The sequence below is a fragment of the Heloderma suspectum genome, chromosome 3, assembly GCF_057233095.1.
Source record: "Heloderma suspectum isolate Gila_16-S chromosome 3, 16-S_ref, whole genome shotgun sequence".
In the NCBI taxonomy this organism is placed as follows: domain Eukaryota; kingdom Metazoa; phylum Chordata; class Lepidosauria; order Squamata; family Helodermatidae; genus Heloderma; species Heloderma suspectum.
In genome coordinates, this window is record NC_139460.1 from 227,082,613 (window position 1) to 227,103,814 (window position 21,202).

A 21,202-nucleotide genomic window follows, 5' to 3' on the forward strand; every position below is an offset into this window, starting at 1 on the left:
GCTTCTTTTCTAAATATGATTTTGGGGCTTTTTTAAGGAAAGGATATGAAATAATCATAAGCAACATAGTTCAACTCGATAAGACTATCATATATAATAGATGTCCTTAACTATCCAGTTACAACATCCAGAAGATAGCTTAATGTGGATTAATTACCTCTTTTACCTTTTTCCCCCAATGAACATGGATAAAGAAGGTGGTAGAAGGGATTGCCCCACCTGTTGAATGACAATTATGAATGAAGCAGAGATTTTAATCACTGACACTGTTAGTGATCATAGGTCCAAAAAGCGGGGACGGTAGTTGCTCTGGATTAATCAATGTGGCCTAAAAGGATTCTGTGTAGCTGTCAGGGGGCCATAGCCGGCCTCTTTCAGTCTACTCCAGTAGCCAACTCCAGACACAGACAAAGGATTCTTTTCAAGGCTTTATTCCTTTTACAACTTAATAACTCTATCACCAGCGACTAAGCTATGAACAGCAGAGTAACCTATGCCCCAGGTTGGAAATAGTTGGTCCCCGTTTGAACGAGAATCACTTGCAGACCCTGAACTTATGGGGTAGGGAGAGTCCCTCCCCTTTTCCCTTGGGTCCTCTGGACGCTACCATTGCTTGCGTGCCAAACGGGCGCTACGCCTCCTTTCCGTGCCCTCCATAGCTCGTCGCTCTTTGCGTCTGCGTCGAGCATCCAGACAGCCCTCCTCCTGTGCTCTTTTACTTCCAGGATCTGTATCTGTGTCTGGAATGCCGGCAGGAGGAATCTCTGCCAGCTGCAGGGCCTGGGAGGGATGAGCGCGCTCCTCCCCCACAGACGGCTGTTCCTCCTCGGAATCAGAACTGCTCTGAGATTCTATGGGCTCAGTGTCCACCCTGACAGTATGTGGCATAAAGTGCCTTTTGAGAGAATGCATAACGCTCAAAAAAGAAAAAGAGATTTATAAAAAAGAACACAGGGAAAGGCAGACATGGTAGGCCCAAAGAGATGATCAACAAGGACTATTTGCCAAATATGCTTTGGATTTGTGTTTCTTGAACAATGCTCCCCTCTCCCATGCAACATGGCAGAACACCTTTGGAGCTAGGGGAGCAGCAAAATCAGTTTGTGATGTACAGCATGGTTGTTTGCTATACAAAGGAAAATAATAAACGGTTCTGTTTGACCACAAGCCTTTTGTTGTTGTTCAGTCATTAAGTCGTGTCCGACTATTCGTGACCCCATGGACCATAGCACGCCAGGCCTTCCTGTCCTCTGATCTCTCCCTGAGTGTGCTCAAGTTCATATTCATTGCATCCGTGATGCTATCTAGCCATCTCATCCTCTGCCGTCCCCTTCTCCTTTTGCCTTCAATCTTTCCCAGCATCAGGGTCTTTTCCAGTGGCTTTTCTCTTCACATTAGGTGGCCAAAATATTTGAGCTTCAGCTTCAGTATCTTTCCTTCCAATGAGCACTCAGGGTTGATTTCCTTTAGGATGGACTGATCTGACCTCCTTGCAGTCCAGGGGACTCGTAGGAGTCTTCTCCAGCACCACAGTTCGAAAGCATCGATTCTTCGGCGCTCAGCCTTCCTTATAGTCCAGCTGTCACAGCCATACGTTGCTACTGGGAAAACCATAGCTTTGATTATACGAACCTTTGTCAGCAAGGTGATGTCTCTGCTTCTTACTGTGCTGTCTAGGTTTGCCATAGCTTTCCTCCCAACGAGCAAGTGTCTTTTAATTTCATGGCTACAGTCACCGTCTGTGGTGACCTTGGAGCCCAAGAAAATAAAATCTGTCACTGCGTCCATTTCTTTCCCTTCTATATGCCAGGAAGTGATGGGGCCAGATGCCACGATTTTAGTTTTTTTAATGTTGAGTTTCAAACCAGCTTGTCTAAAGTAGCTCTTTGGATCCCAGGTCATGAAATAGTGACAAGGAATGAAAACAGGTGAACACAGAATAAAATAATCATGGGACGAATAAAAATTTGGAGACTGAGAATGTTTTCCTTCTGACCTTTTATTGTTAGCAACTCTGAAGTAATAGAGCGAAAGCCTGGTGGGCTAAATTCAAAGTGGCTTCAGATATGATTTCTTGCATGGATAGACTTCCATGTAGCAAAAAAGAATGATCAAGCCCACAATCCTATGCATGTTTAGGCAGAGAAAAGTCCTACAGCTCCCAGCATTCCCCAGCCAGACATGCAGGGAGTTGTAGGGCTTTTCTCTGTTTAAACATGCACAGGACTGCACCCCAAATGTATCAATTTTTCTATGGGTTCACACAGTGAAATACATTTGAAGCCATTGTGAGGCAATACCAAGCAAGCATGATGGTGGTGGAGGGGCAATGCTTGCCGGCCACTACCTGGATAAACTGTACAGTGCAATGTTGAAATATTACCAATACTTCATTTTATTTACTGGTTTCTAGATCTACAGAATAAATATAAAGTATTTCAGAATACATTTTGTGTTAGCAATCTTGAATTAATAGTAAACTGAACAGAAAGGTGGGATATAAATAAAATAAAGCAGCTGCTAGGAGAAACTTTGGCTTTGCAAATTTATGTTTGATGAAATAAAAAAATGGTGTGCAAAGTTAAGTTTATTTTGTTTGTCCCTCCTGTGCTTCTTCAGAGTTTTTCTGAAAGAGTATTTGGTCATTTGCATGTGACCAAGCTGAATAAAATGTACTTTGTTGAAGGAAACAAAGTGTTCCTGAGTATGTGATATAATACTTGATTTTTGGCCTTTTGGTCATATTCTAAATAATGTCTTTTTTCACACAGAGCTTTTATCCTGCAATTGAGATTGGTCCGTCACAGAAGTTTGCGGGCTCTTTACATCATGCCGTAACCCTGCCATGACCCTCCAGGGTGTCCCCTGGACTAAATGCCCTTTGTTCCGTTTTTAAATAGATCACAGATAATGAGCTATCAAATTACCTGTGCTCCGCTTCAGTTTCCTCTCTGAAAAGAGTTAAAGTGGCAAGAAGAGGAGGGAGATCATTGAAAGATAATGGAAGACTCAGATATGGGAAGAAGGAGGGCGAGGGGGGAAAGGGGAGTCGTTGTGATCCCGCATTTAAAACAGTAGCAGAAAGCCCCATTTTAAATGCAGGATTTAAGGCTGGTGTAGAGATGCCCATTGTCAGAAAATGTTAGCCATATACTAAATAACATCAAAAAACCTAAACTGTCTTTATCTAAACGGAACCATTATTAGCATTTGCATTAAATATGTGGCTTCCAAACACTTGGAGAACCACTTTGAGTTTATTTATTTATTTTATTTATTCAATGTATGTGTTGCCCTTTGGCCAAAGCTCTCAAGGTAACATGCAAAATAAGAGCAAATACAATATAACCAATGATAAAACCAATGAAAATACATCAAAAATTGTTATATTTTTGCCCAGCATAATTCCTACAATGATGTAAACTAATCTCTGAAAGCAAAGCATGATGTTACATATATCATGAAAGCATTACATAGTCCCTATTAAACTTACTGTAAAATCTTACTTAAAAAAACAACTCTGCTGTCTACATGAGCCACTATAAAGAAACTCTTGAGATTAGTGGATATCCTTTGAAAACACTGGTGTGGTTTATTGAATCTTTAGCAGATGGCTGAAAGTTTGATAGACAGTTCATTGAAAAGTGGCACTTTTTCACTGCCTGTTGAAATACCATTTGCTTTTGGAAATTAAAATAAAGAACAGGACTGAGAAAGGGAATAGAAGATATGAGTTTTGATGGAAAAACCCAACTGTGAATAATTGAATTTGAAAATCTGTTTGTTGAACTGACTTCAGGGGGATGTAAGGATAATTTTAAATCTTAAAATTTGTTTTGGTTCTGATGTCAGGATCTTGAGTGAGACACAGGAAGTCAATCTATTTTCTAGTGCACTTTATCACTTATATTGGCTTCGTTCCTTTGAAATTCTGGCTTTAAAAATTGTACATTGCATCTCAGATGTTGAATACCACACTGAATTTATTTTAGCAAGACTGTAAAACATTGAAGCCCAGACACTATCTTTCGCCTTGCAAAGGTTACCTGAGTTGCCTCATTTAGTGTTACAGGACTGGTTAAGAAACAAATGGTGATTCATTCCTTAGTGATCTCTCCCTTCATTATAGCCAACTGCAGACCCCAGTATTATATTTATCACAAAGAAAGCTTTAGCATTGACTACTTCAGATTTTGATCTTGTCCTTACTAATGTGCACCCAGCTTTTAAACAAATGAAATCTAATCTACCGGTGGTGCTTCTATTGTGACACTAAAAATGGCTGGTGTAGCTTTCCTCCCCCCCTCTTGTCGATTCTTGGAACGAGAGCTGCTTTGTTTTGAAGCTGCACAGGATCGCAAGCTGTTCGAGGCCCGGCTTGGCCATTTTACTCCCCGTGCTTGTGTGCGAAGGATTAGAACGCCATTATGTCAAATGAATCTTAATGCAAGGAGGGATGTGTTATGACTGAGCAAGAGAGGGAAACAGGCCCTGTTTTCTGTTGCACACGCCAGGACTATTATCTGCATCGACTCACGAGCCCTGGAAGACGAGCGCATTGTTAATTTCAGGTGGTAGATTTCAGACAATGGCTACGTGGGGCTGATGGATGAGCAAAGGGGAAGATGGTGATGTCATCATTATTCGTTGACTGAGGGAGGACATGATAAGTGCCTGTTTGCTTCCTCGTGGGCTCTGGTTGCGTGTGCACGCCTACAAGGAGAGAGTGCACAAGGCCGTTTCACTGGCAACCCGAGAGGGACGCGGGCACGGGCTTTGGGTGCCTCTCTGCAAGATCTAGCGCTGTATTGTGTTACTGAGCCACCCCCATAGTCTCCCTCTCTCTCTTACATGCACACGAGGGGAGGAGGAAGAGGAGGGACTCGGTGGCGGGTAAGGCAATGAACGCCACTGCCTTCATCACTTTAGCAGAAACTCTCCGCACAGCCGCGGCCGCCAACCTTTCATGGTGCGGGAAAGGCAGGGAGGGGCCGGGTCGTCGCGTCTCGACAGCTGGGCGGAGGGGGGGAAGCGGGGGCGACGGCCCGAGGGGCTGCGGCCCGTACCCCCAAACTTCCCCGGGCCTCCGTCCTTCCGTGCCATGTGCGGCGCGTATCCCTCCGCCACAGTCACCCCACCCCGCCTTCCATTGCTGAGCTCGTCAATTCCCGCAGTCCCCGGATGGAAACTGTAATGGCCGCCAATAGTGACTCGTCGGACTATGGAGACGGGCGAGGTAATTTAGGCGCACGGCGCTGCGCCCGGCGAGTGGGGGAGTAGGGAGGGGGGCACGAGGCAAGAGCCCCTGGGCGCCCGGCCGCGTAGAGGGGCGAGGGGCTCTCCTGCAGCCGGTCCCCCGGCAGAGTTAAGGGGGCTTCTTCCAGCGGGACGGGCGAATCCCGGCAGTTGGGCAGGAACCCGCCCTCCCCTTGGGCTGAGGCATCAAATAGTCCCGTGTTCTCCCCTCCCGCGGCCGCGCTGTGTAAAGTTCGTGTCACGCGCCCCTCTCCGCCCCCCGTTTCTGCTCCGGGGAGACGGGAGAAGGGTTGGGAGCTCCTCATCGGCGCTGGTGTAGCGGCCAGTTTAGAAGTGCAGGCGCTCATGGTGACAGCCTCTGTAGCCGTACCAGCGAAAGCCATGTCCCCACCAAGACTACACAACAAAAAATGAACGTGTGTGTGTGTGTGTGTGTACGTGCCTTCCCCAACACAGGCTTCCTTGGAGCAGCTCTGAATCCAGGAGTAGGGCATGTCCCAGTTGGAAGCTTAGCTGGGTGGCAGTTACCATAGGTTCACCTGCCTCTGTATGTATATGTGTGTGGCTGCGAGTGGGAAAACTCCTTGGAAAGCCCTCCTTTTTCTCTTTCACATGATAGCATCCAGACATCTTTGTAGCTACTCAGGATAGGTTTTGTCCTCCATTAGTCTTCCCCGTGTGCACATCCTGTGTGCTGAAGACTCCTCCACTCCACCTGCTGTATTTGTTTACCCACATTGGTTTAAACTGTAGTAGGGTTGTGTGTTATGTTGGGTAAAGTTATAGAGAGACATAGACTTGAAAAATGCAAGTATCCCACAGTATTTTATCAGCAGCTCAAAATGATCCTCCCCAGCATGTGAAGCGGCTGGTTGTGGACTGCATGGTGCCTTAGTGTTCATGTGCACACACTGTAATATGCACTAGAGGCAAGTTACATCCACCGCCCCACTTGGGAGAAATAACTTTTAGAGACCTTGGAGAGGGAACTAAATCCTGAAGACTCAGAGCTACTCCTCATTTGCCCTAGATACCTCCATCTTCTGCATCAAGTAAAATACACTTTTCTGTTAAATATCCCCACCCCCATTTCCTTCCTTCATCTTTCAGGCTGCTGTTAAAGGAACCAAACCAACTCAATGGACAAAGAAATGTACAGTCCATTGCAATCCCATACATGTCTGCTCAGGAGTAAGTCCCGTTGTTTTTAATTGGGCTTAGTCCCAGGTAATACTGTATAGGATTGTTGTCTTATGTATCCAATGCAGAATAATGCCTTAGCACTGTTGTGTTTGAAATAGCTAAACCCCTTATTATTAACTGGCATATTTTCAGCATGGGATCCAAATGGAGGAACAGCATAGGCTGAAATCTTGGAGGTCCAGCAGATGATTTAGTCCTCAGTTTTGTATGCTGGCCAGTACTAGATGTTTTAGAAGAAATATTTTTAAAAGTTTTTGGTAGAATCCTGGTTTCCCCCGAGAGAAGGAACGCACACTGGCACACAATTTGGAAAGATTGGTAGCTAAATCTCACCTTAACTCTCTTTTTCTTTTTCTGACAGCAGCTTTTTATATTGGATACATGGACCATATGAAATATATGTATTTATTTTGTGTCATAATAAAACAATGCTACATTTGAATAAATTACCAAATATGGTTGTTTTGTCCCATCTCAATAATATTTACCTCTGGGAGCCAGTGGAGGGGAAACACATGTATGTGCTTATGCAGCAAAACTAAGTTTGCTTTCCTCCTTTTCTGTCTTCTCCGCCACAGCCACTGAGAAGACAATTGGCTGGCCGACTGAAACAGAGACTCACTTGCTTGATGGCTGGCTGGGGTGGCCTGAGGAATTGGAGGTGCCCCTGAATGGACTGAGGAATGAGAAAAGTGTGCATAGGGACAAAAAGACAGGAGAGCCAAGGGAAGACTCTGAAACCTGTTCTCCCAGTACTGCTTCCTTTGCCACTGGCCAATGGAAGAGCAAGCAAGCAAGGGATAGGGGAGAGGGAGATGAGCGTGCTGAGGGGGAAACGCAGCAGGCAGCGGCTCTCAGCCAGCGATTGGAGCCATGAGGGAGAAAGGCATGTGGGGGACAAAAACTCAGGATAGCTGAGGGAAGCACACAGGGTACAAAAAGGCAGGAAGCTGAGGAAAGTTGCAGGCAACTGCTCTTGACGACTGCTCTTGAAGACCTTCCTTCTGCCACCCAGCAAGCTCTGCACTCCAGCAGATGATGTCTCCCCGCCCCCTCCAGAATACACAGGCTGCCACTCCCCCACATTCTGGCTTGACAGTACTCCTGTTCAAAGGCCACGTCAGTGGGCCACACAGCCAGCCACACTCGTCTCAGCAGCCTATGTATCTCTCTGCCTTCCACAGGAAAAAATGGCTGTTCGGCAGTGTCCCCTCTCTCCATATTGTTTGTTATTTATTACATATCTTTTCACTGTTGGCAAATCCCTTTATTCAGGATTGGGTATGATGAGGGCATTAGGCAAATGATTCCTGGTCTCCCCAGCACAAGCTCACGTGGTCTGTTGTGGACAAAAGTAGCAGGTTGATGCCACTTCATGAAAGCTGAGGACCTTGCAGTATTTCTCACAGCAACAACTGAGTTCTGGAGTCACCTACGAAACTCAACTTGAAATAATTTGTCCAAGCTGATTGATGAGCTGTGGTCTTTAATTTCTTCATTATATAGACCTCTAATATGTGATATAGCAGGGCAGCCTACTTAGTTTCAAATCTCAATTGGGGCATGGACTTCACTCTTCTCAACCTGGACTCCCCATTCTAAAGTGGGGCTGATTACCACTGCTTTATTGGATTGTTATGAAGACTAATGTGGAAAGGGCTGCAAAACACTTTGTGCAGAGAGGGGGCAAGAGCGAACTTTGCTCTTTACCACTATCTTGTTCTGCTTGGGTTTAGCTTTTCACCAAGAAGCCCTGCCTTGATCATGATTTCTTGGTCAAAGCAGAGCAATGAATGCTATCATCATCCTAAATGCAGACATCATCACCACCACCATTATTATCATTACTGCTGCTGCTACTACAGGATTGAAGTTAAGTAGGATGTGCACTGCGACTTGAAAGAGGCCATTGGAAAAAATAAACTATGAAAGTCATTGTTCATGAAAATTTCTTAATATAATGCTTTTTTTAAAAAAAAAGTTTATTCATTGGAGAATAAAATAATTCCCATTTTATTACATTATAGTGAGTAATTGAGATATTGGGTATCCTATGTGAATAATATATAACATGGAGACTTGAAAGTTTACCTGTATTACAAGGTCAGTCCAGAAAGTTCTAAATTCATCCGTTCAAGCTTGCTCACATGTGCTTGACTCCCATGAGGTAAAAATGCACAGGGTTGGCTCTAAAATAAGAAAGGTACCACCAGAGGTTGCAACATTACAAGTAGATACTTTGTGTACTAAATGTGAGGGTGTTAATGACATAATCTGCTAAGTTTCAAACTTGGTAAGACTTTTCTCCTTGCTATTTCTTGAACACTTGGGCTATTTTGTATTGGGAGGTGATCAGTAGACTTGAAACTTGAAATATCTCTTTTTGAAAAATACTTAGTTGACCACATTGCATGTAGCCTAAATCAAGACTTTAACTGTTTATAAAATTGATGCATTGGGTTTATTTTTCACCATTAAAATGTCTTATCTTCTGGTAATTAGATTCTAGATGTTACCCTGTATAAAAGCATGCCAAGATTGTTCTAATTTTGAGGACTTTTTTTTTTTTTTTGAGGATTCTGTGCTTTTGGTCCTTGTCGAGAGTGATTCAGCCTGTTCAGGTCCTCCCCTGCCCCCTATGACAAGCACAAACCTTTCTGTGTAACAGTTCCCATGCTTTTAGTTATGTACTCCAGAACTGAACAAGGAGTACAAGTAGCTCCTATTTGGAATACCCTGAATTTAAACAAAAAGTAAATTTTACTAAGGGTGGAAACCTATGCAGATAGTCACCAGACTCTGAACTTGAACTCTCCTATGCAGGGCAGCTGGAGCACAGAGGAGATCCTCTCATCTGTGCTCTGGTGGCCCTGCTTTTCTCGCTAGATGTGCAATTTCATGTCTAGCCGGGGACATCAGAGCAGGAGGGGGAGGTTGCACAGCACATAGGAAGCCTTGTAAAGAGGCTTCTGCAGTCTCCTCCCTCCCTTCGGGACCACCCCCTTTTCGCCCTCTCCATGCTCTGTTTGTGAGCACGGAGAAGCAGCCAGAGTGGAGAGAACCGTGCCGGCTATGTGGGGGCAGGGAGCGCAGTTTCTGAGAACCGAAATATCCTATAGCCCTCTAGACAGTGTCTAGTGGCCATAGGATTGCTCTCTAATAATCTAATCTGTGGAAGGGGGAGGTCAGATGAACTAGTGATGTTTGAACTATTTTTAAGCTTTCATTAACAATCTTCAACATGATACATGCATGTAGTGCAATCGTGTTTACTCATTTTAATGGGACATACCTTAGGATTGCAGCCTTAGTTTTATATCACGTACACAAATTCAGTCATGCCATCTTCAGTTCTGAATAAATCGATCAACCAGTTTCTGGAGTTAAACAAATGTCAGTTTGATGATGCACAAATAATAAATGAAAATTTGAGGTATTAAATAAGTCCGCAATTCAATGCACGTTTACCTGTAAGTCCCATTCATTACAATGATACTTTCTTCTAAGTAAATTTGTATAGGTGGTACTGCAAACTACTGAGATTTAGGAGAATAACACATCTTGTTTTTCAAACCTAGAACTGCCCTATCCATTTAGTCCAGTTGTTTAGAATTCCAGGCATAGTCAGGGCATTTATCTGCAATAAACCAGGACTGGAAAAATAGTACAAAATCTTAGGCTCTGGCACCAGTATTTAAGGAGACAGTATTCAGTGTTCCTGTACCAACCATGTACGGAACTGCAAAAACTTGAAAAAATTGAGATTTCAGCACAAAATCGTTAGGGTCCTATGTTGTTGTTGTTGTTCAGTCGTTCAGTCGTGTCCAACTCTTCGTGACCCCATGGACCATAGCACGCCAGGCCTTCCTGTCCTGCGCTCTCTCCCGGAGCGTGCTCAAGTTCATATTCATTGCATCCGTGATGCTATCTAGCCATCTCATCCTCTGCCGTCCCCTTCTCCTTTGGCCTTCAGTCTTTCCCAGCATCAGGGTCTTTTCCAGGGAGTTTTCTCTTCGCATTAGGTGGCCAAAATATTGGAGCTTCAGCTTCATTATCTGTCCTTCCAATGAGCACTCAGGATTGATTTCCTTTAGGATGGACTGATTTGACCTCCTTGCAGTGCAGGGGACTCGTAAGAGTCTTCTCCAGCACCACAGTTCGAAAGCATCAATTCTTCGGCGCTCAGCCTTCCTTATAGTCCAGCTCTCACAGCCATACGTTACTACTGGGAAAACCATAGCTTTGATTAGACGGACCTTTGTCGGCAAGGTGATGTCTCTGCTTCTTACTATGCTGTCTAGGTTGGCCATGGCTTTCCTCCCAAGGAGCAAGCGTCTTTTAATTTCATGGCTACAGTCACCGTCTGCGGTGATCTTGGAGCCCAAGAAAGTAAAATCTGTCACTGCTTCCATTTCTTCCCCTTCTATATGCCAGGAAGTGATGGGGCCAGATGCCATGATCTTAGTTTTTTTAATGTTGAGTTTCAATACCTGTGGATTTTCCAGCCATATCATAAGATGGCCACCTTAGTGGCAGACTTTGCTCTAGTTACATTGAGATCTGACATGGTTAGATCTCAAATGTTTGTGACTATAGAACTTCTAACTTTTTCATACATTTTTGTGCTAGGTTTTAAAAAATATTTTCTGTATTTCAGGATTTCCTGTATATTGAACCAGCCTCTTTTCAGCCTTGATTTTATGCTTGTCATCTCTGGGGAAAGAAAATTATTGAACAGCTACTGAAGAATGGATTTGTAGTCTTTATTTAAAGAGTAAGTTTTATGACTTGTTGTTGGCTAATCTTGAAAACATTAAAATTTGCTGTGGAAGAGTTTTGTTTAAAGCATCCTTTATTCACTAAAATGTTTATGTATGAATTCAGACTTGTAAATCACAACTTGCATGATTGTCTGTGATGACTAAAAATTTTGTTCTGGTGACCAGGCAGTAAGCTACATCGCAACATTTTTTTCCTGCTTTTAGGTCACAAATGACTAATGTGAGCAGGTAGGTGAGCATTTTGTTGTTGTTGGCTTACTAATTTTTATGGGCTTATTTTCAAAGCTAATTATTATTATTTATATAGCACCATCTGTGTAAATCATGCTTTACAAAGAACAGGTTTGACAAGTTCCTACCACAAGGGGCTTACGATCTAAAAACAGACACAGGGAAACAACGGAGGAAAGAGAGAAAAATGAAGGCAGGGGTAAACAGGGAAGAATATGCAGTGATTTAATTACATGTACTTCAGCTTAATTACAATAAGTGACTATAGGATTGTTCCAAAGGCTTTTTTAAGTTGAGTTTTGAGGAGGGATTTGCATGAAGTAAGGGAGTTGACCACATGGAGTTCACAGGGATGTAAGAACAGAGAGATGGGGGTGAGGGGCAGGCAAAGTGAGGGAAGGTTTTGAAGGTAAGGACAAGAAACTTGTGCAGGATCCTGGAGTGGTTAGGAAGCCAGTGAAGGGATTTAAGGAGTACATCACATGGTCAGAGTGATGAAAGAAGTGGGTAACTTTGGTAGCAGACTGCTGGATGGACATGAGTAAATGATGATACAACAGAAGACCAGGGGGAAGAAGATTGCAGTAATCAAGGTGAGAGATGACAAGGGCATGAAGCAGAGTGTATTTTTTGAGGGAACAGAGAGGAATTATTTTTGTAATGCTGTTAAGCAAGAGTCTAGAACCACAGGCTGGTTGATGTCCTCTCCTTCAAACCAACAGAAGAAATGCAACCTTTTAGTTCTCAAATATAGCATGGGCGATTTTGTGTTTGGCTCAAAAAACTGGGAACCAATAGAGGAAGGGAAGGGAAATGCTGTTTGGCCTCCTATGGGCCTAGGCTGGCCCTCGGGATTCCCCAGAGGGTCCCGCCCCCTTCCCCTTTTCCCCAACCACATGGTTTCTCAGATTTTGTGCAGTTTTTCCCCCTTTCGAAATGCCTCTCCCAAGGCTCAGTTACTGGCTGTAAGAGCCTTACATTAGAATATGCTGGTATTTTTGGTATTTTGGCCCTGCCCTTTTTGCCTTTGGTCCCGCTTGTTTTGTCTTTGGCCCTGCCTACCACTGGAATGCAGCTCTGATTGCTTCTCTGAAATGGAATTCGTCAATTGGGCTGAAAGAGGTTCTGCTACCCTGCTGTAAGGGGACAAGTGACATGTTTGGGGGGGCGAGCAAAGCAGAGAGAAGAGTCAAAAACAAAGGCTTGTTTTGTCTTATTATTTAGCAGTATCTCTTACCTAGGTTAGATACACTGAGCAATACATGATGGCAAGAGCATACCGTGTTTTTCTAGCCAAGCACAAATTGCCCATGCTGTCTTATTTGGGAACTAAAGGGTTGCAGCTCTGCTGTGGGTTTGAAGGGGAAGACATCAACTGATATTGCATGTCAGAACCACTGATCCTCTCTAACTATATCATTTTCGTTCAGTGAACAGCATTATAGGTAACACAGTGATATACAGGACAGTAAATGCCTGATGTCTGTCAGGTGTTAGAGGATTTCCCGTAGTGAAATATCTGCACCTAGGAGAAAGACCTCTGTATTTAAGAGAAGATTTTTAGCTCCAATACCTCTCAGCCATATCTTTTCAAACTGCCTATCTCCCACTCCCCGTTTGTACTTGCTGCATTATGTATTCCTGCAACAGTTCTGTTCAGAACAGTTATTAGGATTTTTTGTTTGTTGCATTTGCATTGTGAAACAGCTTTTAAAATCTGCTAAATTGTTATTTTCTGTTAAGTCAGTTGCTAGAAATTCTAGTTTATATCTTAGGCTATTTTCATCTGTGTTCTTATAGAACAGTCTGCACTTTGTTTATTGAATCTTCTCATGTGTGTTTCAAAGGATCTTCATTTTAATAAAAACAAATAGTTTTATTTTTATAACATGGTGGCAATTTCTGTCTTGAGCAGTCATGTTATAGTTATGGGAAACTAGGTGGAGATGGACTTACTAATCAGATTGGAGGGGGGGGAAGCAAGGAACATAGCTGGGGAGAGTATGACTAGTCTTCAGAACTGGTTGGATAAAAGAGCTGCGGTAGTGGCTGGGACAAAATGTTGCTTCAAGAGCTACTGTCACTCATAAAGGAGGCAACCAGTGGGAATAGCTGATATGTATGAACAGCAGTCATATGAAGGAGGAGCAAAACATTCTGGACATCTAGGAAGGGACACAGTAGCTAAAGTGATTTGAGGGTCACCATGCAAATTTCAGCTATACAAGCTAAACTCAGAGAACACTGAACTGAATGGTAAAGTCTGACATAAGTCTGTTGTGAAAAAACGGAGTTTGATCAACAGCTTTAATGGCTTGTTTCATCTTTTTATTTTTAATAACTATGCTAGTGCACAAGTTGTTAGTATCCGGTTTTAAAATGCGAGCCTGTATGGGTGTATTCCACCTTTTAATCTTTTTAAAATTCTCTTTGTAATTTTTATTACAGATATATTAAGTTGAGGAAGTCCTGGAACTCTCATAATATTTCAGCACAAGAGTCCCTTAAAGAACAAAGAATACAATAACTGTATATTACAGTACTTTAAGAAAAATGCCATCCGAACAAGAAACGTCTTTTTGCATTCAAAAGACAAGCTTGTTACAAGAGAATGTGTTGGATATAATGTGCGTTCCTACATCAGATATTGCTGTTGGAAAGTCTACATCTCAAACTGCAATTTCAGACATTTTCTCCTATGGACTAAAAAATGTGAAAATAGAGTTGCCCAGGGTAAATATTCCAAATGAAGTGATATTTAAACATGAAATTGACAGATATGTGAAATTATTTCAGTGTAAAGAGAAACCTGCAGCAACATCTTTCATGCAAATGGATGTGAATGGAAGCAGTTTAAACTGTTCTGAGATTTATACGCCACATAGTAAATCAGGACTGCATTTCGAGGAAGGATTGAAAACATCAGCAAAAATACTGAATTTTAGCTGTACAAAATGCCAAAACAACATTAGGTACAGCCCAAATGATTTACAGAAACATTTTCAGCTGTTACATCATGGAGAGTTGCCATCTTACCCCTGTGAAATGTGTAATTTTTCAGCTAATGACTTCCAGTCATTTAACCAACATCGTCGAACGCATCGTAGCACTTTAGTAAAATGTGAAATCTGTAATGATGATCATAGATATACTTTGTTGGACTTGACAAAACATTTCACATCTAAGCATTGTGTAAACGGCCATTTTCAATGTGAAAGATGTAGGTTTTCTACCCATGATGTGGGCACATTTGTTCAGCATATTCATAGGCACAATGAAATACAATATAAATGTGATAAATGTCACCATATATGTTTTTCAAAAGAAGAATTTCAAAAGCATGTTGTTTCACACACTGGCACATTTCCCTTCATTTGTCAGTATTGTAACTACATGGCATCACGGAAAAACTACCTTTTAAGGCATATTATTACCTTACACAGAGACCACTTCTATGCAAAAGATAAAATGGACACCGATAACAATGAGAAGAAGTTGAAGACTTCGACGGGACTAAAACTTATCTTGAAAAGGTACAAAACAGGGGCATCAAGGAAGGCATTATGGAGACGCAAAAGAATTACCAGTGGCAGTTGTAGAATTGGAGAAGATGATATACAAGTTCTCAAAAATGTGAAGGACATTCAGCCCAAATCTGAAGACCTTGGACAGTCTGCAAAAGAACTATACTTAAATGAAGACCACAGTCTTCCAAATGAAAAACATAACTACACTGGAGCAAAATATGCTCAAGCAGTACAGTACAATAAAACAGAAGATGGTTTGGGTTCTGGACTGGGATTGTTGAAAAAAGCTGTTCATGGCCCTACGGTGTTGATGGTTAAAAACAATAAAATATCTGTTCCTGCAAACTACAGTGCCAAATTTATGGGATTCAAAATGGTGGATGGAAAACAACATATAGTGATAAAGCTGCTACCTACAGATAAACAGAATTTGCCAGCAGGAAATAAAATTGATGGGGTTAAAGATGGTTCAACTGAATGTCTACAACAGACAGCTGAGAACTTCAATTTACCTTCAGGTGCTGGACCTCATGAAATTAATCAACAAATGTCAAGGAATAATTCTGTTCATTCATTAACATCATCTCCATTGTCATTTTCTAGCCAATTTTCAGGAAAAATAAAGCAAGAAAGTAAGAGTTCTTTAAATTGGAATACATCTCGAACTGTTGCACCTCCTATTGTAGTGGTAGGAAAATGTGGAACCCGTCTGCCAGTGAAACCAGACTCTTCTTCACTTCCTTGTGATTTGGTGGCAAAGGCTGGAACTAGAGGTACTCTTTCATGGCGGAATTGTATACCTCAAGACCGTCCTGAGGTTTTATCCTCTGCTGGTACACACATGCTTCATTATGATCCCATGAAAAAACCCTTTCCTCCAGAATTCAAAGTACTGAATGGTGAAGTGAACAACAGCAGTAAACACAATAACCTCTACTGTTCATCAGCTGATGTTTCTAATCAAGCATCATTGCCTTTTCATAATTACTCCAAAGTAGGCATTTTAGATAAAGCTAAAGATCTTATGTCCAGCAAAACCTTTCCTTTCCAAAGAAGGCCTATCGGTGAAACCACAGCTTGTTTTTCACAGTCGCCAACAGGGTTAAGTTTAGAGAAAAGGTCTTCGTTGCTGCCTCTTTATGGCTTTGTAAATACAAATAATGCTCCAGTATTCTCAACCAACCAACCCAATTATGCCATTGACAGCCAGCATTGTATAGAAAATCATGATGGCCAGCGGTATTTGAATACTAAGGTGAATCAAGTGTTGGAACATGTAGCTGAAAAATCTAAACAAGAACATTCCACTAATTGTGTAAATTCATCAGTTATGCCTAAAATAACGTCAGTTTTTTCACTCCAAAGTAATCAGGCATCCAGCTTTTTGTCACCTGAACTAAACCAGTCATTACAAGATGTGTTAAAAGGAGAACCTGCTACTCAGTCATCCAACTACATAAAAGCTGGTTATGATCAGTCATTTCAAAATAATCAAGCAGGCTGTAAAACATTTACACACTTCAAAGATTCAACAGTTTTGTGCAACTTAACCCATTCCCCTGCTAAATTCAAGAGAGAGCTGAATGTGAATTGCAGCACAACAAATGAAGGTATATATTTTGGAAACGATGGACGAGTTCCATCTCTTAGAACAGAAATGAATTCCGCTTCAAGGACAACAGGCATTGGTACATTGCTTAAGACTCAGGCAGATTCAATCATAACACAACAGTTGGCAAAAGATAAGATGCACCACAGTATCCATGGTCCCAACACTGTCCGTCCAACTCTTCCAGAACAGAAGAAATCTGTGTTGCTTCACCCATCTCCACCAAGGTTTTTTGTACCTTTGCGCCTTTCCCACCAGCAGGGATTACAAGTTATTTCAGGAAAGCCTTCTCCAAAAATGAGTTCATCAGATGCTCAGGCAACAAGAGGTGGAACTACACCTTTACTTTTAAACAAAGGTCCTGGAATGATTTTGACATTTGGTAGTGGATCACTTGGAGCAATTGCAAATGCCACTGAAAATAATTCTCAGGTTTTAGAGAAATTTGCATCTAAAGAGTGTGGTAAAGAGGCAATATTTGCATCAGAGATGGAGTTGAAAACAGACACTTCTAGAAGTGTAAGAAATCCTGCTGGTGTTGATGTATGCAGTGGGGCAGTAAGTGCTTCATCCATTGGCATACCACAAAAGGAGCGACGTAACGTTACAAACGTTTCTTCTGTGAAAGTACTTGCTGGATATCAAGGCAGTAAAGTTGCCTCCTTGGAGTCAATAAAACAACCGGAGATTGGACAAGAACAACCTGTTTATGCACTTTTGCCTGATGGCAGACAAGCAGTTTTTCTTAAATGTATGTCACCAAACAAGTCTCTAGTACAGAACTGTACTGCTAGTAGTCAAAATTCTGAACCAAAGAAACCTGGAACAATGCAACAAAAGCTTTTTTTGAAAATTAAGACTTTTCCTGCTGCTGACAACTGCCAACCAGTTAGCAACATTGTGTCATCCTTACAGTTCAATAGTATGCATTCCCTTAATAGTTGTGCACTAGATTCAAAAAAGACAGCCCTTTCTTCTAGTGATGATGCCTTACTCCCCCCAGGTAGATTGATGCCTGCAAATGCCTGTTTGGCAAGTGATAAATCAAAGGATCCTTGCACTTCTGTAGAATCTGTACATTCCTCTAGGCATGTGAAAACATGTTCACAAAAGACCCCATCTGATTCAGCACAAACTGTAACAGCTAACAAAGGGAGCAGTTTTGGAAATCAAATGTCAGCAGGAACTATGACAAACAAACTTTCAAAAGCTAAACGTCATTCAAAACAAACTGGTGCTAAAGTTTCTGATGCTACAGTTTCACAAAAGAACAGGAATTTGAAACGGAAAGCTAAGGATGATTTTCAGGAACCCACTAGAAAGAAAACATTGCATCGAAAGTGTAAAGAGAAAAATCAAATGGATGTGAATGAATTTGAATCCTTGCTTCAGGCTCCTTGTAGACCAAGAATGTCAAAAGACACTGTAAGGATTCTAAAGCTACTTCCTTTTAATTCCAAACAACTTGTCAAATGCCCCCGAAGAAATCAGCCAGTTGTAGTACTGAACCATCCTGATGCAGATGTTCCAGAAGTTGTAAATGTTATGAAAACTATTGCAAAATTTAAAGGACATGTGCTAAAGGTCTCTTTGTCAAAGAGAACTATTGATGCTCTTTTGGAGCCTGCATATTATAGTAACAGTTTGTACATAATTACTAAAGATCTCTCTCGAAGAAAACGCAAAATGCTAAAGCCTGTAAGTCCTGTAAAAGAAAGGTTTGTTTTAAAATTAACGCTGAAGAAGACTAGCAAGAACAATTATCAGATTGTGAAAACTACCTCTGATAATACGCTAAAAACTACCTTTAGCTGCTGGTTTTGTGGAAGGATATTTGACAATCAGGACAACTGGGTAGGGCATGGACAGCGTCATCTAATGGAAGCCACTCGAGACTGGAATTCATTAGGGTAATTTATTATGATTAGTGAAGAAGGCAAAACAAAATCCATCTAATTGCAGATTATTTTGGATGACAGCATTCAAATTATGTGTTTTTTAAAAGGAAAAAGTTTTGTGGTAGCACCTAAAATGAACCTGTATGAATTTAAATTAAATAGTTGCAATTGCAGTTTAAATTGCATTTTGTTACTACGATCATGTCATATATTTGTATTTAGAGAATGAATTTCAGGGCTTTTTTGTTCTGTATATATTTAAAAATCAAAGTGTGTACATATTTTTATACTTCAGTTATTTGCTATAAAATCTTGCACAGGAATTGTATTTTTCCAGCTCTGTGCATGCACTACTAAAAATGGTTTTCAGCTACACACAGCTATTGACGTATTTTTCCTTGGTCTTTCAAAACAAAAAACAAACTCCCCTTTTCTTTTCCAGGGATTCAACACTGTTGTTAGCAAGTGCCTAAAAGATGTGAAGCAGTTTACTTTGTGTCAACTGTATAACCAGAGGTCCACGTAGGGCCAGGTTTCCGAACAGTCTCTTTTAAACAAAGCCATATGTGAATGCTTTAAGCTATATTGCTATGCACATGACACTTGTACTATTTCTGTGCAGTTTGTCTACTTTCTTAGTGAAATATTTTTTCATATCATAAATAAACATGTTACTGTGTTTAAGTCTGATAATGAAATCAGTTGAAAGTATAATGTATTCACAGTTTGTACAGTACAGTGAAGAGCATTCCAACTGGGTGCTTGTCATCTCTACTAAATCAGTATAATTTATTAAGAATCTGATGGAATAATTTTAATACCAGATGTTTATAAAGGGCAGCTTGTGGTCGTGATGGCATTGGTCTTGCTAGAAATCAGATTCTGACTATCTCTGTTAAGGTGGGGTGTTTTTTTTGGCTTGGCAGAATAATTTTCTTTTTTGTTGCTTCATAAAACTGATGGAGTATTGGCATTCCACAGAAAAAGATCCCATATTTGGACATCTTTCTGATTCTAACAAAAGCCATTTGTCCGATGTTGACCATATGTTCTGTCATAGATTGTGAAACTAAATACCTATATTGATAGTACAGCACTGGCTGTTGTGTTATAGAAATGGTATCAGGTTTTTGCTCAAGCTTCTCAGGCTTTCATCTGTGCTGATTTGCTATTGACTACACAAACTATTGTTCTCTTAAAGCCTTCAGTCAGTCAAACTTCTTAATTCCCCACTATCCCAGTGGACTATGGGATTGCGTCTTTAAATCTACTGGCCTGTTCAGACATTGCTTATTGGACAGAAATCTCAAATGCATAACAGTGCTTGCTTCTTGTCCAGCCTCCCCCCCCCCCCAATAAGAGAGTAGAAAATGATCCTTGCTGTACTGCAGAATGTTGCATTTTTCAAACCCTGAAAAAATAAGGGTGTGGGCCTTGATGTTAAGACACACACAGCATTCAAATAAGTACAATATAGCCTGGAGCAGGCATTATGTCTTTTTTTCTCCCCCTCCCCACACCAAGGTGAGATGGAGGGGGATACACATGTTCTAAGACTTTTACCAGGATGAGGTTTATTCCTGGTAAGACAGGTCTGAACAGGTGATTAACCTGGCTATTGATAGAAATTATATATAAATGAAATGAATGTGCTGTAAGGAAAGTGAGTAATTTGATGCAAATGTTTCAATGTTTCAGTACTTAAGTTGCACATTGGTCCTCTGCAGAAAAAATAGGCTTATCTGTTGATGGGAACCAATTTTCAATAAGAAGGGAAAAAATCAACTCTATTGAGTAGTAACAGTCTCAAATTTGTAATATATCTAAAATTTTCAGTGTTTTTAACAGTTCTTACAAAGTAAAGTATCTCAGGAAAATGATGTGCTTTTAAAGAAATGCAATTCAGGATTACCTCTAATAATTCCCCTGCACATGTGTTAATAAATCTCTTATATAGATATATTGCTCTATAATTTTATTGAATCATTTTAAATCATGTTTAAAGCACAGGTCTTTATTGTACATATAAGTAATTAGTTCGCTGATAGAAAATCTTGGTCTTAGTTACTTGAGCAGACTTCTTCAGATACGTAACAGGTTATTCTTTTAAATGGCGACAATATGAGTTTACCAAGAGATTGAGAAGGATGCTTCTATTTCCATGTGTGGACATTCCAATTTTTATATTAATTATATTTTGTATTTATAAAAAATAAAATATTTCATAAGTCCACAGGGCTCACCTTGAAGTTGTTTAAGAGTTCAAGGTTGCATACAAAGCAGAAAGGAAGCATTGCAAAACTGTTGCCAGGCTTTTAAAAATGAATATGCCTTCCACAAAAGTTCACCCATGCAGCTTGAGCTGTAGAGCAGCCAGGCAGTGTATTTATAGTGTGGCTTCTGTTCTCTGTTACAATACAGCTACGACTAATGCTGCATGAGTGGTTGTATGTAAGGTGACTGTAAAAATTTTTGCCACTAATTTTTTGTAATATGCTATTAAATTTTAATCCTTTATTACAGTTCACAAGGTTGAACAGTTTCATATTTTAATATGTATTTTCTAAAGATTCTGGGTAAAATGATGGATTCTGCACAAATCCTAAATATGTGGATTCAGTTCAATGGCCTTCCCTTCTAGTATGATGTTGTACAAGGCTGGACAAATACACCAAAAGGTGCTGTTGCACCTAGGGA

At 41.0% G+C, this 21,202-nt stretch overlaps 1 protein-coding gene across 2 annotated transcripts; it reads left to right on the forward strand.

The window, feature by feature from the left end:
• Positions 1–4,864: 4,864 nt before the first annotated feature.
• ZNF518A (zinc finger protein 518A) lies at positions 4,865–20,263 on the forward strand. 2 transcript variants are annotated; one of them, XM_084845915.1, is made up of 4 exons: positions 4,865–5,236; positions 11,117–11,233; positions 11,445–11,468; positions 13,920–20,263. In XM_084845915.1, the coding sequence occupies exon 4, from the start codon at positions 14,025–14,027 to the stop codon at positions 18,519–18,521; it is 4,497 nt and encodes a 1,498-aa protein (XP_084702041.1). In that variant the 5' UTR covers positions 4,865–5,236; positions 11,117–11,233; positions 11,445–11,468; positions 13,920–14,024; the 3' UTR covers positions 18,522–20,263. The 2 variants fall into 2 exon arrangements, with proteins under 2 accessions (XP_084702041.1, XP_084702042.1); XM_084845916.1 differs by lacking the exon at positions 11,445–11,468 and having other exon boundaries at positions 4,876–5,236.
• Positions 20,264–21,202: the final 939 nt, after the last annotated feature.